A 20,419-nucleotide genomic window follows, 5' to 3' on the forward strand; every position below is an offset into this window, starting at 1 on the left:
ACCAGATGCTTTACCACTGCATAGCATACATCACCATCTTTCCAACTTCCAATGATGGTTTCCTCACCAGCCACTGCTCCAAAGTCAATGCCTCATAATGCAGGTTTATTTTTTATTGTAGCAGCACCCTGCTTCTAGGTACTAGTTCTGTAATAGCTGGTTCAGACATATGATGTGGTGTCAGCCAACATCCAAATATCAGTGGCTCACAGCAAGAGAAGTCTATTTCTCACTTAGATTACACACATCATTTTGTAGGTAGGCTGCAGCTCAGTTTCGTATCATCTTAATTCTGGGTTCTAGGCTGAGGAAGTCTTGATCTGGCAATTGCCAGGCTCATGGCAGAAGGAAAAGAGAAGGGAAGCTGCCAAACTACTCACTGGAGCATCAATCTTCTATTTGGAAATGACCATATTTCATTGGTCAAAGCAAGTTATATAGCCAAGCCTATTGTAAATGGAGCGTGAATGTATAACCCTCTTAATGAGGAGTGCAGTAGGAAGGACAGTATATATTTGGAACTACTCTGGTACAGTCTACCACAGGCCTCTGCAGAAATGCCAATCACTGTTTGTCCACTCCTCCTTTATACACACTCTGCTGCATTGCTTTGTACCATGTAACGCCTCACATACATCTTGGTCAAGGATAAAGTCCTGACTCATAGGCAAGTCAATATAGCTTGCCCTAGACCAATGAATGAGGAAATAAGTGGAGAGAGCTGTGCTGGAAAGCTGGGATGCAGGATGGATTTGGAAATCTAACCAAGCCACAAATCTAGTCACAACTAACCAAGACTCTGTTCCCTGAAAGTTGGGCTGAAGGCAGCCAAGCCAAGATATCAATGCAAAACTTGCCCTTACCTCTTCATTCAGGTCAGTTTCCCACAGGAAAGGGGTATACACAAGGGAGCCTGTGCAATCTCCAGTGCATGGGTCCACTTGCTCCATACTTGCCACTCATCTATTCAATAACCTTCCATGGATTTATTAGGAAAATAATAATAATAATTAGCATTCCCAGAATGCTCCCTGGCCCAGAGGAGAAGTTCAAAGTACTGAGACAAGCATCCAAGGCTTCACCTGGCCATCTAGCACCTCTTCCAAGAGGTTCTAGACAGCTTCCCGGGTAAGACAGACAGCTAAGCGGCCTTTCAGGAGTGGCGCTGTCCAGCATAGCCAAGCAGAAGTACCGTGCTGCATAGGGACACCCAGGTGCATAGATGTGGCATGGTCTCTGCAGTTGGATCCCAGTAGGTGCCACAGGTCTTGCAGTTTTACTCTAAAGGCAGAAAGGTGAGGGAGTGCATACAGGCGACCAACAAGAGAAGATTCCACTGGATTCCGCTGACAGGGGGAAGACATGAGAATCAGGGAAGCCCAGACAGAGGCCCCGTGTCCAATTCAGTCTTCTACTAGGACAGGATCCGTGTAGCCCTGCAGTTTCCCCACTGGGTGGACATCCAGATTGTTTGCACACTGCTGAAAATGACAAGGTCTTTCCTGTAGGTGTCTAGAGCTCCACTGGTACACAAGATACATGATCTCCAGCAGGTGAAGGCGTGGGTACCATCCCAGATTTGTGCACCCAGCCACGCCTTCTGATGTCAAGTCCCCAACTCATTGCCTTGCCAGTCTCTCTCAAGCCCCCGGCTTTCCCTTTTTGGAGGTCTGAGAATGCCCCTGTGATCCAATCTCTTCAGGGCGCGATTGCGGACTCTGAGGTCCTGCCCGTCTCTCCTCTCACTGAGGTTTAATACCCGGGTGTTCATTCCCAGGGCGCTCCCCATAGATCAATCCCAATGCTCTTCAGGAGCAACGTTTAGGTCCAGAGGCCATCGTTTCCACGTTGTGACCCGGCTATCACCTCAGCCACGCTCCCTACACTCAGAACCAGTCCTCTCTGCCCAGGCGCAGGCGCTGTGCACCTGTCACTCCAGGGCCACCGGGAGGAGCTGCAGGCGGGTGCCCAACCGCGGATGGAGGCAGAGCAGGCTGGGATCGCCAGTCTTAGGACCCGACCCTGCTCTCTCGCCCCTCCCCCAGGCCAGGTCTAGGGGCGGGTCCGAGACTACACTGACAGGACTTCCAGCCCCTCCACAACTCAGGTTACTCTGGCATCCAGTGCGCCCCCACACTTGGCGCCTTAGCAAGCGGTCCTGCGGCCAGACGGGCTGGGCAGCCGGAAACAGCAGCAGCGACAGCAGCAGCAGGGGCCTGTGGGATCGAAAGTGGGATAGGACGGGCGGCTGGAACCCAGTCCCTTACCTGGGTCGGGATTAGGTGCCGAACCACACCCAACCTGGAAGCCAGCTTCGTTAACCCCGAAACCGGTGTCTGGGGACTGGCGCATATGCAGTTCCAGAAACGAAGCATCCAGACTTGGACTCAGAAATTTAGAATCGGGACTTGGAGCTTAGGTGTCTCACAGAAACCAGTGGCCAGGTTCCTCTGCTTCCTTTACCTGCTTAAGCCACGTAACCCCTTGGAAACCAGGTGTGCTGGCTAAGCTGTACTTTTAACTTAGGTAAAAGGCAATTCCATTCTCTGGGCACAGGGCCTGACCTGCTGGTCCCTCCCCTGCTTCTTCTCAGAACTGGTCCTCCTCAACATTGCACGCAAATGTTGTTCCCTCTGAGATAGGCTTTTCCCTGTCCACTGTATCCAGAGTAACAGCCTCAGTCCCTCATGGTTTCTCTTCTTCCTGGGCCTCAGGAATGCCCACTAATGCCACACACATCTCATCTGTGTCTCAGCCTGGCCTGGCCCAGTCTCAGTGCTTTGAGGTTAGGTACTCCTAATGGTCTTTCCCTAGGAAAGTATGGAGCCAGATGTGGGTATTACCTCCCCCCCTCTATGGAGGATAGAATGGCAGTGCCAGCCACTGTGTTCACAGTCTGAGCTGAGCCTGCCTGGCCTCAAGGATGGCCAAGAAGTGGGGAGGCTGAATACCTGGAGGCCCTGGGCCAGCGCTTCTAGGAACACACATGCACAGGGGAGTCTCCAAGATCTCTCTCTTTTTTTTAATTTCTTACAAAACCACATGTCCCAGCCGAACAGGACACTGCAGGCCCTCCCCCAGGCACTGTGGCCCAAGTGGGGAGGCCCCCATGAATGAGTGCTTGCTAACCCCAGAAGAACCATCTTTCCCTCTGCACAGGGCCAGTATGAGGAAGGGGGTCCAGCTGGAAGTTCTATCCTGCCCTCCCCAGCTGCTGGGAGAGAAGGCAGACCCTGGGGTCTCTGGTGCTCTTAGTGCCTGCAAGGGAAGGAGGGAGAAGAGGGTATGAGGGGAGGAGGAAAGTCTGGGAGCATGGGTGGGGCAGGCCAGGGGGTAGCTCCGCAGTATCTCACCAAGAATGTGCGGCGCTATCAAACCAATGTGGAGACACCAATGATGACTGCCACAATGAGGACAGTGACAGACACACAGATGGCAATGAAGATTTTCTTCTGTGGGAGAGTACGGAGTCAGAGAAACTCATTCAGGTGGGGAAGGAGGGCCATCCAGGGCAGGAGAGGGGATAGGAGGGAAGGCTCACCTTCCGTGCCTTCTTCTGGTTCTCCAGGGCCATCTTGACATGTTCCTGCCCACGTTCCACATAGTCTGCTGAGCTCAGGATGTTCTTCTCAATCCGGTTGATCATCTCTCCCTGTTCAGAGAGGGCAGTTCAGGTGGATAGGGATGCTGGGGGCATCTGCTCAACCCAGCCCCAGATAACTGAGGACATTCCTGGCAGAAAACGCTGCACTGACAAAGACACAGGGGAGGACCACATCTGACAAAAGTTCACACTCCTGAAGGTGGCTTCCAGGTCCTCTTCTATCATGCAGTCCCTTCTGCCCTGCTCCCTTGACCCCTACAATCTCTACTGCACTGGTGGCTTAGAACCAAAAGTGGCTCATACCTTTCCACAGAGCATGAACTTTTATTTCCTCACAAATCTGTCTGAATTTGCCCATTCTTCTAGGCCTGTCTCTCAACAGCTGTGAAGCCCTCCCTATCCTTGCCTCCTCATGGCAACTCCAGACTTCAGGAACTGAAACTTCTACTGAATGACATCCCTTCCCCATGACTCCCAGCTGCAAAAGGGCTGCAGCACTAATGGGTGAGCTCCTGCAGGACAGGGCTGGAAGCTTGACTCACCCTAACCACCAGAGCAGGGGAAGAACACCCACCTGCCACCACAACCCGCACCTGTTTGAGGAGGCAGGCCTCCTGGGGGCAACACTGACTGGAACTCTTAGAGGTGTAAGGGTAAATTCTATTGGCAGAGGAGGAGCCAAGGTTGAGGCCATCCCTTGGGTGGGCTCAAGTTGGGGGTGAGGTGGGATGCGATGTGCATAGCTGGGGAGGCCAGTGCAATTCTGGGGCATGGCTGAGGATAGAAGTTAGGGCCATCCTGGGGTCATGGCCCAGTCTGGAGGGGATCAAAAGCCTCACTAGAGAGGATAAGGGTGGAGGTGGGCTGATGGGCACAGCTGGGGTTCTGAGTGAACATGACCTCACATCTGGGGGCTGCCTGGAGGCACCCACCTGCATCTCCACTTCAGTAGCCAGAAAAGTGAAGATCTCATGAAGTTCACGGATGCTGCGTTCAAGCTGCTGGATCTCACTGTGCCTGGCTGAGATCTCGTTTAGGGCCTGTCGAGTCACCTGGGTGTCCTTCAGTATCTGGGGAATGGATAGGACTGATGGGACAAATCACAGGGAAATGACTAGCTCTGCGGCAGCCTTCAGGCCTAGAACTGGGGCCAGGGCTCATTCATTCTTCCTGGGCCTCAGTATTCCCTCAAGTGAAAAGGGCCAGGGCTCAGAAAGGATGAGAGGCCCAGTAGAGGGAGGCTGGCTGTGCTGGCTGTGACCACTCACATTGGACACAAACACCTCACTCTGCCCGCTGTCCAGCATCTGCTCCAGCTCCTCATCAGATACCATTCCAGCATTTGCTGTGAAGGAAAAGGCCAGACTCAGAGCTGGGTCAGGTTACCTGACCCTGGGCCAAGCACCACAACTCACTGATCTTTAGTTGCCTCCGAATCCGCTCCACATTCTTCTCCCGGTATTCAGACTGCATCAAGTTGCACTTGTTGATGAGCTCCACGAATTGCTGGGATAGGACACCATGCTAAGGATGGAGAATATAGGCTGGGAACCCCTGGGAGGATTCCTGCCCAGACTGGGCCTCAGATAAGCAAATAGCCTGAGCTGATATAGGTGGCTGCCACCTTAACCACCTTGAGAGGCTCCCCTATTCTTTCAAAAGAAAAGCCAAAGCGCTTACCAGAGCCTACAAGGCCTTCCCATACTTCCCTCTGACCTTACCTGCTCCCACTCTTCTCTCCCTCCCTCCCTCCAACCACAGTGGGCTCTTTATTCCTAAACAAAGCACATGCCCACCTCAGGCCCTTCCACTCACTGTTCCCTTGCTGGAGAATGCCCATGCCTCACAAAGGCCTTTAAGTCTTTGTTCCATTGTCACCTTCTCAATGAAGTTTTCTCCACCTTATTGAAATTGCAACCTGCCTTCTAGCATTCTCCATCCCTCTTTTTCTGCTCTTTTTTTCTTAATACTTAACTATGTTCTAAAATAACTTATTTATTATGGTGATTGTCTCTCCCCACCAGAATGTAAGCTCCATGAGGATAGGGATCTGTACCCCAAACAGCTAGAAAGGGTCTGCACACAGTAGGCACTCAATAAATACTTCTTGAATATTTGCTGAACATCAGCCTCACTGCTCAGACTAGAGGTGTGCTAGTTTACCTAGAGGTCATCCTGCTGCCCAGATTCTATAGGTCCAGCTGGGTCCTCAGCCTCTCACACCGATGACCACCACAGTTTCCCTCTGAAATGCCCTCTCACCTCATCCATTCCCCTGACACCTTAAATGGATTCATTTCTTGGAGTTCCTTCCTCAGGCATACATCTGCTTTCCTGGCTTCAGCAGCACCCTTTCAAAATGCCCAAAATGCTCCATCTTCACTCTGGGGTCCTTGCTGAGCTCTGGGTCCACCTATTCCAACTCTGACCTCCAAGAATGCCAAACCACTTCTCACTGGGCAGCCAGAGGGAGCTGGTCAGATCACCTCAACTCTCCTTACTAAGATGTTAATTCAGTGACCTTCCCCACCCAGGGAAGTTCCTCTTCCTGATTTCATGAATTCTGACTATGGGGCAGAGGATGTCTTTGTCACATGAGCAGGATACCTCCCAGTCATTTATGACTGCTCTCTCTTTTTTCCCTGGGCAGAGCTATTAGCTATTAAGTCCTACCTGAGAAATGTCTTTTCCACTCTTTCAAGCTTAATCCACATCTTGGCTCTTAGAAAGCATGTTCCCACAGCTGAGCCTAAGTCATATCTGGGGACTCAGCAACTTCTCATTGAATGCAGGAGAAGGCAAGGTGTTAGAATGAACTGGGAGTTTTGGAGACCTGGGTTCTTGATCTTGAGTGAGGCCTTTCTCTCTCTGAGACTTAAGTTTCCCCATTTGGAAAATCACCAGGTTGGACTTGATCTCTAAAGACCTTTCTTCTTTCTTCTACCATCTGTTTCCTAAGTACTCGGGATAACAAACCCACCTGAGTTTTTCTCATTCTCATGTTGACCGAGTTACAATTCTCATCAGCTTCCTCTTTCTGGGGTTCTATGGCTGTGGGAAGATACAGGATATTGGTGGGGGAGGGGATTTGACCTGCAGCTTCTGAAAATAGTTCGGGGACCAAGATACTGTGCCAGGGCCACACCCCAACCATACGATGGAGAGATTCTTATGTCCACAGGGTCTTTCGGGGGAAGTTTATCACAATGTGACTAATTCTGAGCCTCCACAGGAGAAAGTATATTTTTCTTTGCAATACATTAGAGAATTCCCACAGGTATAGAGGCTTCCTAACAAAATCCCCATCTACCTTCCTAAATAATGCACGCTGGGCAGCAAGAATTGTAGGAGTAAATGGTATCATTATAAATAAAGGAAGCCAAGAGGCAGGCACATGCTATGGAAAGTACTGTAGACTGGAAGCCAGGAGACTGAGATTCTAGACCTAGGCCTGCTGTGTCCTGCATATATCACTGGCCTTTCTGGGCCACACACTCCCCAGTTATACCAGCAGTTGGGTAGGACCAGAGGGAAGGCTCTATCTGAGGTCCTAGGAGCTCACCCTTCAGCTGGGCGCGGATCTCCCTCCCCAGCTGTTTGATCTCTTCGCGCAGGTTCTGCAGGCGCTGCTTCATGCCTGAACAAGAGAAAGCTGTGACTTTCAAACAGCAGCCCCCTAACCTCAACAAATCTTCCAGGCCACCACCTGCGTGGAACTACAATCCCCACAATCCCTTCAGCTGAGCATGCGTCCTGCACCGGGGCTGCCACTCACTGTCCTCGGGAAGGGGCGTGGCCAGGATGGTAACCTGCTGCTTCTCCAACTCTCGGACTTCATTCTCCAGCTTGACAATAGTTTGCCGAATTGTTCGGATCTGGAGAGGGTAATCGAGAAGGCTGAAGAATGAATGGGGGTCCTCCAGACCGTGCTGCTCCTCGGATCCTCTAGCCCTCTCGTGAATCCAGGCCAAGACCCCAGCCGCTTACCTTCTGGAAGAATTCATCGTCCGGGCTGCCCAGCCGAGCCGTGCCCGGGTGTACCACCAGCGCGATCCGCTCCTTGTCCTCGTCGTCCGAACTGTCATCCCCCTGCCAGGTCCCGCGGTCACTGGCATCACTTCCATGCCATCGCTCTCTCCCAGCAGGACTCACAGACTTCCGGGTCTTTCCTTCCTAGCCCTCAGCCACCCCTCCCTGCCCCGAAGACCAAGAGTCCTGCATTCCAGCCAGACCCCACCCCGTCCGCCCGTCCCGACCCGGATGCCCCGATTCCTTACCTGCCTCAGCTCGTGGGTCCTGTCGCGCATGGCGGCCCGAGCTTCCCCCTTCCCCGTGCGGGAGCCCGAGGGCCTCAAGATTCTAAGTTTGGAACTCCCGCACCCCACTCACACTCTGACACTGACACTGCCCTGCGCCCTCACCCTGAGGGTCCCCAAAGCCCCCACGAGCCGCGAGAGGCTCCGTCCCTGGCACCATCCACAGTCAGGAGAAGGAGCCGTTCTCGGGGACCCCCAGGGTTCCACAGTTTGGAATTCCCTTTTCTTTCCCCCCTCCCGCTCCCGCAACCTCGGCCCCACCCACTCTGGAAGATTGGGACATGCGCACGCGGTCGCTTCTCCTCCTTGCCCGAGAGGCGGCTGTCGGAAGCTGCAGCACCCTGAACGGAAGCAAAACTACCAGGACATGAAAATTCGCCCCCTTCACCGGAACTGTTGCATCTTCCAGCGGAAACCTAGTTGTCAAAAGGGGTGGGAATGCGTCATTTATACGTAATCAGAGAAGTTCTTCATCTCAACATCACGCCACGGTGCCCCGTCCCCGACCCCCGCGTCACGTGGCCGCCCGGATCACGGCTTGGCGGACCAAAGAACTGGGCGCTTTCACTGTTACATGTCTCGGCTCTGTTAATTCCATCTCTGAAACACCGTTCTCCCCACCATATCCCGGGTACCCTGGCGCCAAGCTACTCCCCAGCAGCCCCCACTAAGCGGGGTGGGGGTGGGGGCGCTACCTACCCCCAGAGACCTTTTGAGACGGTGGGTGATAGGAACTTTGCTGAATCCAGCTTTATTTCTTTTGGGTCCAGGGGCGTGGGCACACTGAAACAACTTACAATTTAGGGCTGTCAGCATCATGGGACCTTGAAACTCAGAAGATAATAAGATCCAGTGTTAGAGAATTGCAGGGTTTTTTTGGCGGTGGAAAGTGACCTCACCCAAGGCAGAGAGCCCTTCTCCCGCATACTTCTGCGCAACCTCTGACAGGCGGGCGGCTGGCGCCGTCCTCGAACACTGCAGTACCACTGCACTCCACCTGAGCAGTAAGACCATTTCAGGGCAGCTCAGGCTGAGCAAAGTGTCTGTTTTTTACCAGAGCTGTTTGTTACTTGCCCCCTCCTCCAACCCTGTTCGCGACTTTGCACCTGGGTGTACCGTCTGGAGCCCACAAAAAAATCCACACACACTTTCCACAGTATAGTGGAGTTTTTGAAGCCAGGCCACGACTGTCTTGTTCTTACCTGAATCCCTAGTTCAGTACCTAGCACATAATGAGCTCTCAATAAATATTTGTGGAATTGTAGCCTTTCATGTACCTGAAGATAATCTCTTGTTTCCCTAGACTTCGCTTTCAGGCTTCATGCTCTCTAGGTGACACTTCCCTAATCCTAGCCCTCTAGCCATTCATTCGGTTAATGGATATTTACTGGGCACATTCCTTGCCTTTGTGGAACTTACATTAGGAGGAGTCCCCAAGGCCACGCACTGGGTCTCAGCATAGCTGGAATGCATATCTGGTCTCCTTAAATCCAGGGCTCTTCCCAGCGAGTTTATAGGAAGGTTCAAGCAGAGGAAGGAATGGTCCCTCTCTAGTATGGTAAGGAAATCTAGATTCCTGTAACTGAGTTACTGTGGACCTCTGGAAAGTCACTTTGTCTCTGGACCTCAATCTCCCATCTATGCAATGGATGGCAGTAGATGGATGGGGAGATAATCTTTATGAATATTCCCTGCTCTGAAGTTCAGTGATCATGGGGTTGGAAAATGCCAAGTGCTTGTCTGATTCAAAGTGAGGGGTTTTGATCCTTTTCCTCTCCCCTTTAGATCCCAGCTCACTTGGGGTTGGGAATAAAGGAGTGAGGATGGTGCTCCTCTGATGAACCCACAGGGGAAATGAAGGGTTAGAAGGTTTTTCAAGAGGCCACACCTGCCCCTTGGGGTCCCCTGGAGATTATGAGGAAGGATTTCTCTGCTCTTGGGTCTTCCATATCAGCCTCTGCCTCCCTGCTCCCCTCCCCTTCTTTCACCATCTGTGTGTCTCTCATATTCTGTCTCTTTGAGTGTTACAGTAGAAGGGCTTTTGGAATCTGGGTGTGATTTTGAATAATTCATTGCTCCTCTCTGGGATTTCATTTCTCCAATTGATCCCTTGGTCTGGTAAGAATTGAACAATATCAAGCGAGGTAAAGGAGGATATGGGAGGTCTTTAAACAGTTAAAGGTTCCCCCCTCTGCAGGCTTTTATTACTGCAGGTTCCAACTCTTTCTGGGCCCACCAGTCCCACCTGTCCCACCTGTCTCTGTTTCTTAGTTTTTTGATGACTTGCCTTCTTGGTTCCCATCTGTGATATGGAGTTGTTGGTGCCTTTGTTAAATATCCTGGGATTATGAAATTAATTATTATTTGTGGGCTCTAGGTGAGATTGCAGGGTTTTGGAATGGTGACTTAAGATCATAGGAGGCTTGGCTCAAAGCCTCATGGAGTAGTGTGGAGAGGTTAGGGGAGCGAGACCTCTAAGGGTGAATGGCTCTGGGATGGAGCTCTCCAGAGCTGAGCCCTCATCTCTATTTCATGGTCCTTTTTTACTCCTCTCACTCTGAGCAGTCTTGAAATATGTATTAAGTATACTGGGCCTTGGATGTGTGGGTGTTGGGGTTGTGTGTGGGTATATTCCTTTCAGTCTGTGTGAAGATCAGGTAGGGAGACTTGGCAGCCTCTTGTCCCCTCCACCTGCAGGTCCTTCCTACTAACCCTGGAGCCAGATGACCTGGGCTGAAATCCCAGCTTGTTTTCCTACTATATAGCTCTCTTAATGCATTTCATCTCTCTCTGCTTCAGTTCCCTCACTTGAAAAATGGGAACAATAACAGTACCAACCTCAAAGGTTGCCACAAGGATTAAATTAGACGATATATATAAAGTGAATAGAACAGGGCCTAGTATGGAGTAAGTGTCATGTAAGTGCTTGCTGCTATTATATGGTGGTGATGAGGGTGTCAGCAGCCGCAGTGTCTCTGCCAGGGACTCCACTCTGCTGCTTGTCCAGGGCCTCTTCCCTTTTCCTGAGCCCCACTGTGCACTAGGTTTGTGGCCAGCAGCCTTGCCAACCCTGCACATCTCTCATGTCTCCACTTTGATCTGATGTACCATATACTTTATTTTATATTATTTATATTAATTATATATAGTCTGCCTTCACCCCTCCTCTCCACCCTACTAGAGTGTAAGCTCCAGGACAGAGATTTTCACCTGCATTATTCACTGTTGTGTCCACAGCACCTACACAGCACCTGGCACATAGTAGCTGGTCAATAATATTCATGAATGAATAAAACAACTTTTTTTTTTTTTACATAACCAAAGCATAACTATAATTACCAGCCATCTCCGTGAAACCAAGAAAACCAGTTAGGCACCTTAGGCATTTGTGAAAACTTACCTATGATATGGTGGATATTGTCCAACTGAACTTGAACAGTCTGAGAGAAATCAGACAAATTAAAACAACCCATTCCTGGGGACTGTTCACATCCCATATGTTCTTTTAACAGTAAATAGTCTGTAGTTGTAAGATTTTGTAGTGCTACAATTTGCACTTCTCCTAATTCTTGGTTGAGTTCCAACAGTGTAGACCCAGTCAAATTTGTTGTTTTACTGTATGCACAGGCCAGCTTAGATATCTCCTTCTTTATTCCCATGGCAAGTCCAGGAACCAGTGGGATGTGTGCATCTACTCCTGTAGCAGCGTGTGGATCTTTGTTGGGGTTTTTTGATGATCATCTTCTGGCATGAGTCTTCCAGAGAGTGGTGATGTTGGAGGTTCTTTTTCATATTGTATCTTAGTTCATTTTCAGGGTAGCCAACTTAGGCTTTGATCCTCTGTATAAGCAGAAACAAACACTTTGCGTACACTTTTATATGCCCTTTATACCATTGTGTAGAACTCATTGGAGGTCACCACACAGGAACTGCTTTTTTTTTTTTTTTGTTATCTTAATCTACACTTAGATGATGAATATTATGTTTACTAGGCTCTCCCCTATATCAGGTCCCCCCTATAAACCCCTTTACAGTCACTGTCCATCAGCATAGCAAAGTGTTGTAGAGTCACTACTTGTCATCTCTGTGTTGTACAGCCCTCCCCTTTCTCTCACCCCCCCCATGCATGCTAATCTTAATACCCTCCTTCTTCCCCACCCCTTATCCCTCTCTACCCACTCATCCTCCCCAGTCCCTTTCCCTTTGGTACCTGTTAGTCCATTCTTGAGTTCTGTGATTCTGCTGCTGTTTTGTTCCTTCAGTTTTTCCTTTGTTCTTATACTCCACAGATGAGTGAAATCATTTGGTATTTCTCTGTCTCCGCTTGGCTTATTTCGCTGAGCATAATACCCTCCAGCTCCATCCATGTTGCTGCAAATGGTAGGATTTGCCCTTTTCTTATGGCTGAGTAGTATTCCATTGTGTATATGTACCACATCTTCTTTATCCATTCATCTATCGATGGACATTTAGGTTGCTTCCAATTCCTGGCTATTGTAAATAGTGCTGCGATAAACATAGGGGTGCATCTGTCTTTCTCAAACTTGATTGCTGCGTTCTTACGGTAAATTCCTAGGAGTGGAATTCCTGGGTCAAATGGTAAGTCTGTTTTGAGCATTTTGATGTACCTCCATACTGCTTTCCACAATGGTTGAACTAATTGACATTCCCACCAGCAGTGTAGGAGGGTTCCCCTTTCTCCACAGCCTTGCCAACATTTGTTGTTGTTTGTCTTTTGGATGGCAGCCATCCTTACTGGTGTGAGGTGATACCTCATTGTAGTTTTAATTTGCATTTCTCTGATAATTAGCGATGTGGAGCATCTTATCATGTGTCTGTTGGCCATCTGTATTTCTTTTTTAGAGAACTGTCTGTTCAGTTCCTCTGCCCATTTTTTAATTGGGTTATTTGTTTTTTGTTTGTTGAGGCGTGTGAGCTCTTTATATATTCTGGACGTCAAGCCTTTATCGGATCTGTCATTTTCAAATATATTCTCCCATACTGTAGGGTTCCTTTTTGTTCTATTGATGGTATATTTTGCTGTACAGAAGCTTTTCAGCTTAATATAGTCCCACTTGTTCATTTTTGCTGTTGTTTTCCTTGCCCGGGGAGATATGTTCAAGAAGAGGTCACTCATGTTTATGTCTAAGAGGTTTTTGCCTATGTTTTTTTCCAAGAGTTTAATGGCTTCATGACTTACATTCAGGTCTTTGATCCATTTTGAGTTTACTTTTGTATATGGGGTTAGGCAATGGTCCAGTTTCATTCTCCTACATGTAGCTTTCCAGTTTTGCCAGCACCATCTGTTGAAGAGACTGTCATTTCCCCATTGTATGTCCATATAAAACAACTTTTTTAAAATTTAATTTTTATATAGCACTTACTGTGTGCCAGGCGCCAATACAAGCACTTTATAAATATTAACTCATTTAATTCTCATAGCAGTTTTGAGATAGGTACTATAGTTGTCCTCATTTTACAGAGGAGGAAACTGAGGCACAGAGATACAAAGTAACTTGCCCAAGGTTACACACTAGTAAATAAGAGAGCCAGGATTTGAACCCAGAGGGTGGTACTCCAGAGTCTGTGCTCTTAACCACTACACCATGATCCAAGGAAAACACAGCCAGGGGTGGCTCCTGTCTTCCACCCACCTTTGGGGACTGGCTGCCATGTACTGATTCCCTGCTTTGGATCATCTGAGGGGAAGAGTGGGTAGACTATGCCCATAAGACAGAGCTTTCTCCTCTCCTATGTCACAGGGTCTCTCTTCCATACCTGCTGGGTTGGATCTGACTGCTGGGGTGGTTGTTGGTCTTCCTCCCTCTCTCTGTTTGCTGTGTCCCCAGGACCCAAAGATATCCATGTATGTCTAACATAAAGGGCCTCTGTTCATCCTACAAACATCTCTGAGACTGTTTTTTGTGCCAAGTCTGAAGGGCGACAGAGATGAAACCCCCACAGCTCTCTCCTCATGATTGTGTTTGGACCTAACCTTCACCACTCCCTAGAGCTCCATTTGAGAACCTCTCCTCTTCAAACTCTACACACACTCTTGTGGTTCTAAATGTCATCCATACGCTGGCTCCTAAATCTGTATCTTCAGCCCAAAATTTTCTCCTGAGCTCTAGACCCCTGAATCTACTTGCCTCATGGACATCCCCTCTGGCAGGTCCCACAGGCATTTAAATTCAACATGTCCCAAAGGGGACGCATCATCTCCCCCTGAGAATATCCTAAACCAGCTTCTGTTCCTCCTGTTTCCTTTCCATTTGGGTGACACTGAGTCACCCATGCCATAACCTTAGCCTTGAACTTCATTCTAAAGATGATGGATCACACAATTTGTCAGGATAAGCTCCATAAAAATACTAGAAGAAAATATGGACAAAATCTTTTATAGCTCTCAGGGTGAGGAAAGCCTTTCCAACTCCAACTCGAAGTTCAGAAGCTATAATAAACAACTAATTCATTTGTCTGCATGGCAGAAAACATCACAGCAAAATCAAAAGATAACAAATTGGAAAAAAATATTTGTAATTCTTATCATATACAAAGGGCTAATCTCCGTACTACTTAAAGAGTTCCTTCATGTTGATAAGACCAACAACTCAATAAAAAAGAATGGGCAAAGAATATGACAGATGGATCACAAAAAAGAAAATACATATGGCCTTAGACACGGATGTAGATGTTGAACTTTGCACATAAGAGAAATGAAAATTAAGACAATACTGAAATATCACTTTTTATTTATTGCATTAGCAAAATTCCATGTTGGACAAAGCATTCGTTTGACAAGACTGAAGAAATGGAGCTTTCACCTATTGTTGGTTGGAATGAAAAATGATATAACCCAGACAACATTTATCAAGAGTGAATATATACTTTGAATGAGCAATCCCACTTCTGAAAATCTATCTGAAAGATAGTCTTCCTGTATCAGTTAGCCACTCCTTTATAAGACACCAACCTCAATACTTTATGGGCATAAAATAATGATTTGTTGGTTCTCCAGATTCTAAGGATGGCTGTGTAGTTTTTCTGCTTGTTCTACCTTAGATTATTCAAGTGGCAGCAGTCAGCCTGTACCTCGGATGGGGCTAGATGGCACATGATGGCTTCTCTCCCACTCTCATGTCAGGGACCTTAGCTTCAATGGCTAGGTTAGCTGAAATGGCTGAGCCACTCTTCCAGCCATTCAGGTGGCATCTCACTCTGGGTTTCTTCACAGCATAGTGGCCTCAGGATTCCAAAAGGGTGAGAGTGGAAGCTGCAAGGTCTCTTGAGGCCCTGCTCAGAAGTTGTACAGCATTACTTCTGCCATATTCTATTATTCAAATGAACTCCCAAGTCCATGCCAGCTACAAAGGGTGGAAAAATAGAATTTTAATTCACCATACCTGTACCATGAAATTACAATTACATAAATATTAATTATTGAATATTGTTTGCAATAGATCAGAAACTTATCCATTATCAGGTTTGCCGCTGTCAAAAATAATGAAGATGCTCATTGTGTACAAATACGAAAGTGCTTTAAAATATATTGTCAGTTACTATAGCATCTTACTATGCTGATGGACGGTGACTGCAATAGGGTGTGTGTGGGGGACTTGATAATATGGGTGAATGTAATGAGCACAATGTTGCTTATGTGAAACCTTCATAAGATTGTATATCAATGATCCTTAATAAATAAATTAATAAATAAATACCCATGGAAATTTTTTTATTGTTAGTTAAATAAAGGTGTAGAATGAATGTATCATGCTACTGTTATATGAGAAAGAAAGCATGCATGTGGTGTATGTGTGTGTGTGTGTATTTGTTTGTATCCTCATAAAGAAATCCCAGAAAGTTACATAAGAAATTAATAAAGTGGTTCCCTATGGGTGGTCTGTGAGAATAAGGTGGTGAATACAGTTGTTAGAGTAAGAATTTTCACTGTAAACTTTTTGCATTGTCTACATTTTTGAACCATGTGAAAGTATTACCTACTTTAAATAATTATATCAAAGAAAGAGTGGTAAAGAGGTACCTCTGAATAATTTTAAGCAAAGGAATGTGTGTTAGGCAGCTTGGGCTGCTATAACAAAATCCCATAGACTGAGGGCTTTAAACAACACGCACGCACTTCTCACAGTTCTGAAGCATGGGAAGTCTAAGATCTAGGTGCCAGCAGATTGGGTTCTTGGTGAGAGCTCCTTTCCTAGCTTGCAGATTGCCGCCTTCTTGCTGAGTCTTCTCATGGCAGAAAGAGGAAGCTCTGGTGTCTCTTCCTTTTCTAATAAGGGCACTAATCTATCAGGGGCTCCACCCTTGTGACTTCATCTAAACTTAATAACCTCCCAAAGGCCCCAGGTCCTGATACCATTATACTGCTGGGGTAGGACTTCAACATATGAATTTGGAGAGGGCCACAGACATTCACCCCATAACAGAATACTATGATCAAACTTTCATTTTGCAAGGATCTCTCTGTGGCCATGCGCAGGGGGCCTCTGCAGATGATGACTTTGCCTGTGTGTCTACACTAAGCACAACATGAACGGGTCACCAACCACATCATAGACATCATATATTTGAATACTTATTACAGCAATTATCTGACAGATGGAGGTAGAGTATGATGAGGAAGAGACACCTTATTTTATTTGCACAAGGGTGCAGTAAGTGTTGACAGTAGCCCTGGCTATGTGAAGTTTGGTTAGGAAAACAGTTAGGAATGACACCAAACCAAAAAGAATGAGGCCTACACTGAGGTCTGGAGATGGAGATGGAACATCCATGAAAGAGACAGAATCTATCAGACACGGTTACAGATTGGAAGGGGTATGTTGGGGTAGGAGGTTTCCAGGTCACCCCTGGGTCTTTGACTCTGGCTGTATGGGGAGGCAAGGTTGATGGAATAAGAGAAATATCTTAAAATAAATTGCCTTTATAAATCAGAGTAACAGACTATTAGGAAATTTAAAAAAGAATTACAGAAATATATAGTACTTAAGTAAATCTTTTAAAAATACATTAATGTCCTTTATGAGAGAAACACTTTAAATTTTACCAAAAGACTTTGAAGAAGTCCAAAACTAATGGATAGATATACCATGTAAATAGATATTAAGACTCAATATTGTAATGACAGCAGTTCTCCCAAAATGTATCTGCAAAGTCAGTGCCCTGATCCAGTCTCTGCTGCATGCTCTTGATTCTCGTTTTGGTGGAGAAAAGGCTGGAATGAGCCTGCCCAAGAGGCAGATACTTTTGGCCAGGAGACTATTTTAATAGTCCAGGATTTCTGCCTGGATTTAATTCCAGCTCCTGCTTTGAGTAAATTACTTAAGCTCACTGTGCTACAGTTTCCTTATCTGCACATGGAGATAATAATAGCGGCAACCTCAAATTGTTGTGAAGATTAAATGAATTAATACATATAAAACACTTAAAACAGAGCTTGGCACATGGTAAGCACTGTATAAGAATTAGCTATTATTATCACTATTATTACTAATGTTAACATCATATTCATTTTACAGGTTCATGATGGTTTAAACAGGCAGTGGAAATAGGGAGAGGAATGTGTGACCAAATCCCAGGGCCTAATGACTAAGACCTGAAAACCAGATATGAGAGGTGGCAAATGGGATAACAGTGTCTTTCACATCTGCCTGAACTGAGATTTTCAAGTTACAAATGGTTTCCATGCTCGTTTTCTTGGCAAATCCTCACACTGTGCTTGAGGGATGGGTATTATAGCCCATTTCACAGATTTGGAACTTAGGGCCTAGAGAAGTAGTTACATGACTGGTTCCATGGGGATAGGGTGGTGTTTGTTTTGCTCACCACTAGCACCAGAGCATAATCCTGGCACAAAGAGTAGGTCCTCAATACATACTCACTGGTAGATGGATGAATAAGTCAGATGGGTAGTCATTCTTTTGTTCCTGAGCACAGCAGGTGTGGTAGATATGTCCTGTTTCAGATACCACTGAGAAGTCAAGATTCATCAGATAGGGTCTCTGAACATGAGGCACTCAGAGTCTAGCAGGTTGATTAATCTATGTATAAATTTCTCTACCTGAAACACTGAGCCTTCCTTGAAGGACATAAAATAACAAAAACCCACTGCAAAAAATAAACCTTTGCTATATTAAAATCACTGAGATTTTGGGAATATTTGTCATGTGATATAACCTAGCCTTAGTCTTGCCTATATGATATACTGTGGTTCCAAAACTTGACTTTAAATAAGAATTGCCAGAGGTAATTGGTAAAAACCCAGATTCCTGGGTGCATACAGATCTGCTCATTTGGAATTTCCGGGAAGAGTCCTGGTAATATGTATATTTAGCTGGCTTTCCCTCCAGTTTTGGGAGAGTGAGACTCCGGCAGCTAACCTTTGAAGGAAGAGAAGGAATTGGGTCTGGGAGGTGTGAGGAAAGGTTGTCACTGGGATCAGAAACAACAGGAGGAAAGGCATGGAGGTGGGAAAATGCAGGGAATAGATTGGGACTTGAATCAGGGTATATGAGGGTATATGAGGGATGGTGGTATGTGCTGAAGTAGGAAGCCAGGTTAGGAAGTATGGGCTTCATCTCATGAGCAATGGGGTTCTGGAGAGGTTTTTTGAGCAGGAGCCAGTTTGGTTATACTGAAATTTTAGAAAGGCCCTCAGGCTGAGAGACTGCAGAGGAGGCTGGTGTGTGGTCCAGGTGACCCACAGAGTTATCATATTATGGAGGTGATGAGCTCAAAATCACTGTTGCATTGTGTGTGCCTGTGCCCATCTTCAGAGCTGTAGCAGTTTTGAGTTGTGACCTTTCACTCATTCATTCATTTAGCAAATATTTATTGGGTCCCTACTATTTGCCAGGAGCCAGCCACAGTGCCACTGGAGAATCAACAATGAACAAAACAAACAAAAATCCCTGTCTTGGTGGAACTTATTTTTTTGTCTTTATGCCTGTGTAAAGATGGGAAGGAACATGCCATTCATTCATTTATTCATTCAGAGTTTTAGTGAACATCTACTTTATGCCTGGCCATGTGTTTGTTGCTGGGGAGAAGCAGACATGAATCCGGACCAATCTGGCTGAGTCAGGGAACATATTCAGCCCACACCTCATGAGTCTGCCTGGACTTCTGCATGAGGCTTGAACTAGGCCCTGAAGGATGAGAAACCTGGCTGTAAAAGAAGGGGCAAAAAAGCAGACCAGCAAGAGTGGACACACAGTGAAGCTGTGAGGTATTTAGGCCAACAACCCCTTGGTATGATTAAAGCTTGGGGTCTTGGCCCAGGGAGGGAAGTGGTAAGAGAGCTAAGATGAGGTGGTGAGATTCAAATGCCATAGCAGTTACAGAGTGAGATGCAGGAGGCCTGGGGGTGTTGGAGTTGGTGCAGGGGATTGACATTATCATATTTGTTTTGAAGGTTGTCACACTAGCACCAGGAGAAAACTGTATGTGAACAAAAGGGGCTGCAGGTGGAAAGACCAGAGAGGAGGCTATGCTGATGGTCCAGGTGAAAGTTGATGAGGTTTTAGACTGACCCGAGGTGGTAGAGATGGAAAGAACCCAGGAGACAGCTTCGGATGTGGCAGTTGAAGGAGGAGCTTTAATGTTATGGTTTTATAAGCTTGGGATTTGTAATCAAAAGATGCATGCAAGAGCCCCAGGCCTGCCCTTAACTAATCTCGTGAACTTGGATCTGTTACTTAACCATTTCAAGCTTCAGTTTTCTGATCTGTCCACTTGGGATAATAGCAGTAGCTGCTATTAGGCTGGGAGGATTATGGGAGCTACTCAATGTCATTGCTGGGACAGTGGGTATCCAGAACATGGTAGCATTGTTACGATGGGGGAGGATGCCAACGGACAGCTTTCTGTCTGCTTTGAATGACTGGGTGGATAAGATACCACCTCTGATGAAGAACACAGGAACAAGCGTTTTTGGGGCTGGCTCACTAGCATTGTGGATCTACTCCTGTCTCTGATTGCATTTTGTCTCTTGGTTCTTGAAGACCAGCTCGGCACTCAGGCACATAGTAGGTGCTGCCTTTGAGTCGCAGGATCTGGCCTGCAGGTATAGAAGTGGGTTTGTAGGCATACAGATGCAGCTAAACCTGGGAGGTGAGAGGGCAAAGGAAGAGGAGAATCTAGCATGGGGCCTGGAACTCTGACACTGAGGGTTTGTGGGAGGAAGCTGGGAAACGTTAGGGGGAGAGGTACAGGAGGCAGGAGGCAGGCTGGAAGCCAATGAGGGGAGGGTTTCAAGAAAAGAGAGCTCATCAGGGCCATATATTACTGAAAGAACATGGAGGATGAGGCCTGATGAGTGGTCCATGGATTTGGCATCAGTTAGGTTGACAAAAGCAGGTTCAAGGCTTGTTGGGGGCTAAAGCCCCATTGCAGGGTGGAGGAGTTGATGTGATGTTAAAAAAATGGTAATGGGGAGAGGAAAGGTGGGCATCAAGGAGAGGGATGTAGGGTACTTGGTCCT

At 47.0% G+C, this 20,419-nt stretch overlaps 1 protein-coding gene across 2 annotated transcripts; it reads right to left on the reverse strand.

Moving 5' to 3' along the window:
• Positions 1-3,001: 3,001 nt before the first annotated feature.
• STX4 (syntaxin 4) lies at positions 3,002-8,879 on the reverse strand. Of its 2 annotated transcripts, none has more exons than XM_017642959.3 (12): positions 8,718-8,879; positions 7,882-8,336; positions 7,592-7,693; positions 7,380-7,479; positions 7,167-7,241; positions 6,585-6,655; positions 5,020-5,110; positions 4,873-4,949; positions 4,537-4,674; positions 3,542-3,652; positions 3,354-3,452; positions 3,002-3,258 (listed from the first exon to the last, which is right to left on the reverse strand). In XM_017642959.3, exons 2-11 carry the CDS (start codon positions 7,909-7,911, stop codon positions 3,372-3,374), a joined length of 876 nt encoding a protein of 291 aa, XP_017498448.1. In that variant the 5' UTR covers positions 7,912-8,336; positions 8,718-8,879; the 3' UTR covers positions 3,002-3,258; positions 3,354-3,371. The 2 variants fall into 2 exon arrangements, with proteins under 2 accessions (XP_017498448.1, XP_017498437.1); XM_017642948.3 differs by having other exon boundaries at positions 5,020-5,128; positions 8,718-8,877.
• Positions 8,880-20,419: the final 11,540 nt, after the last annotated feature.

This window comes from Manis javanica, chromosome 10 (genome assembly GCF_040802235.1).
Source record: "Manis javanica isolate MJ-LG chromosome 10, MJ_LKY, whole genome shotgun sequence".
NCBI lineage: Eukaryota > Metazoa > Chordata > Mammalia > Pholidota > Manidae > Manis > Manis javanica.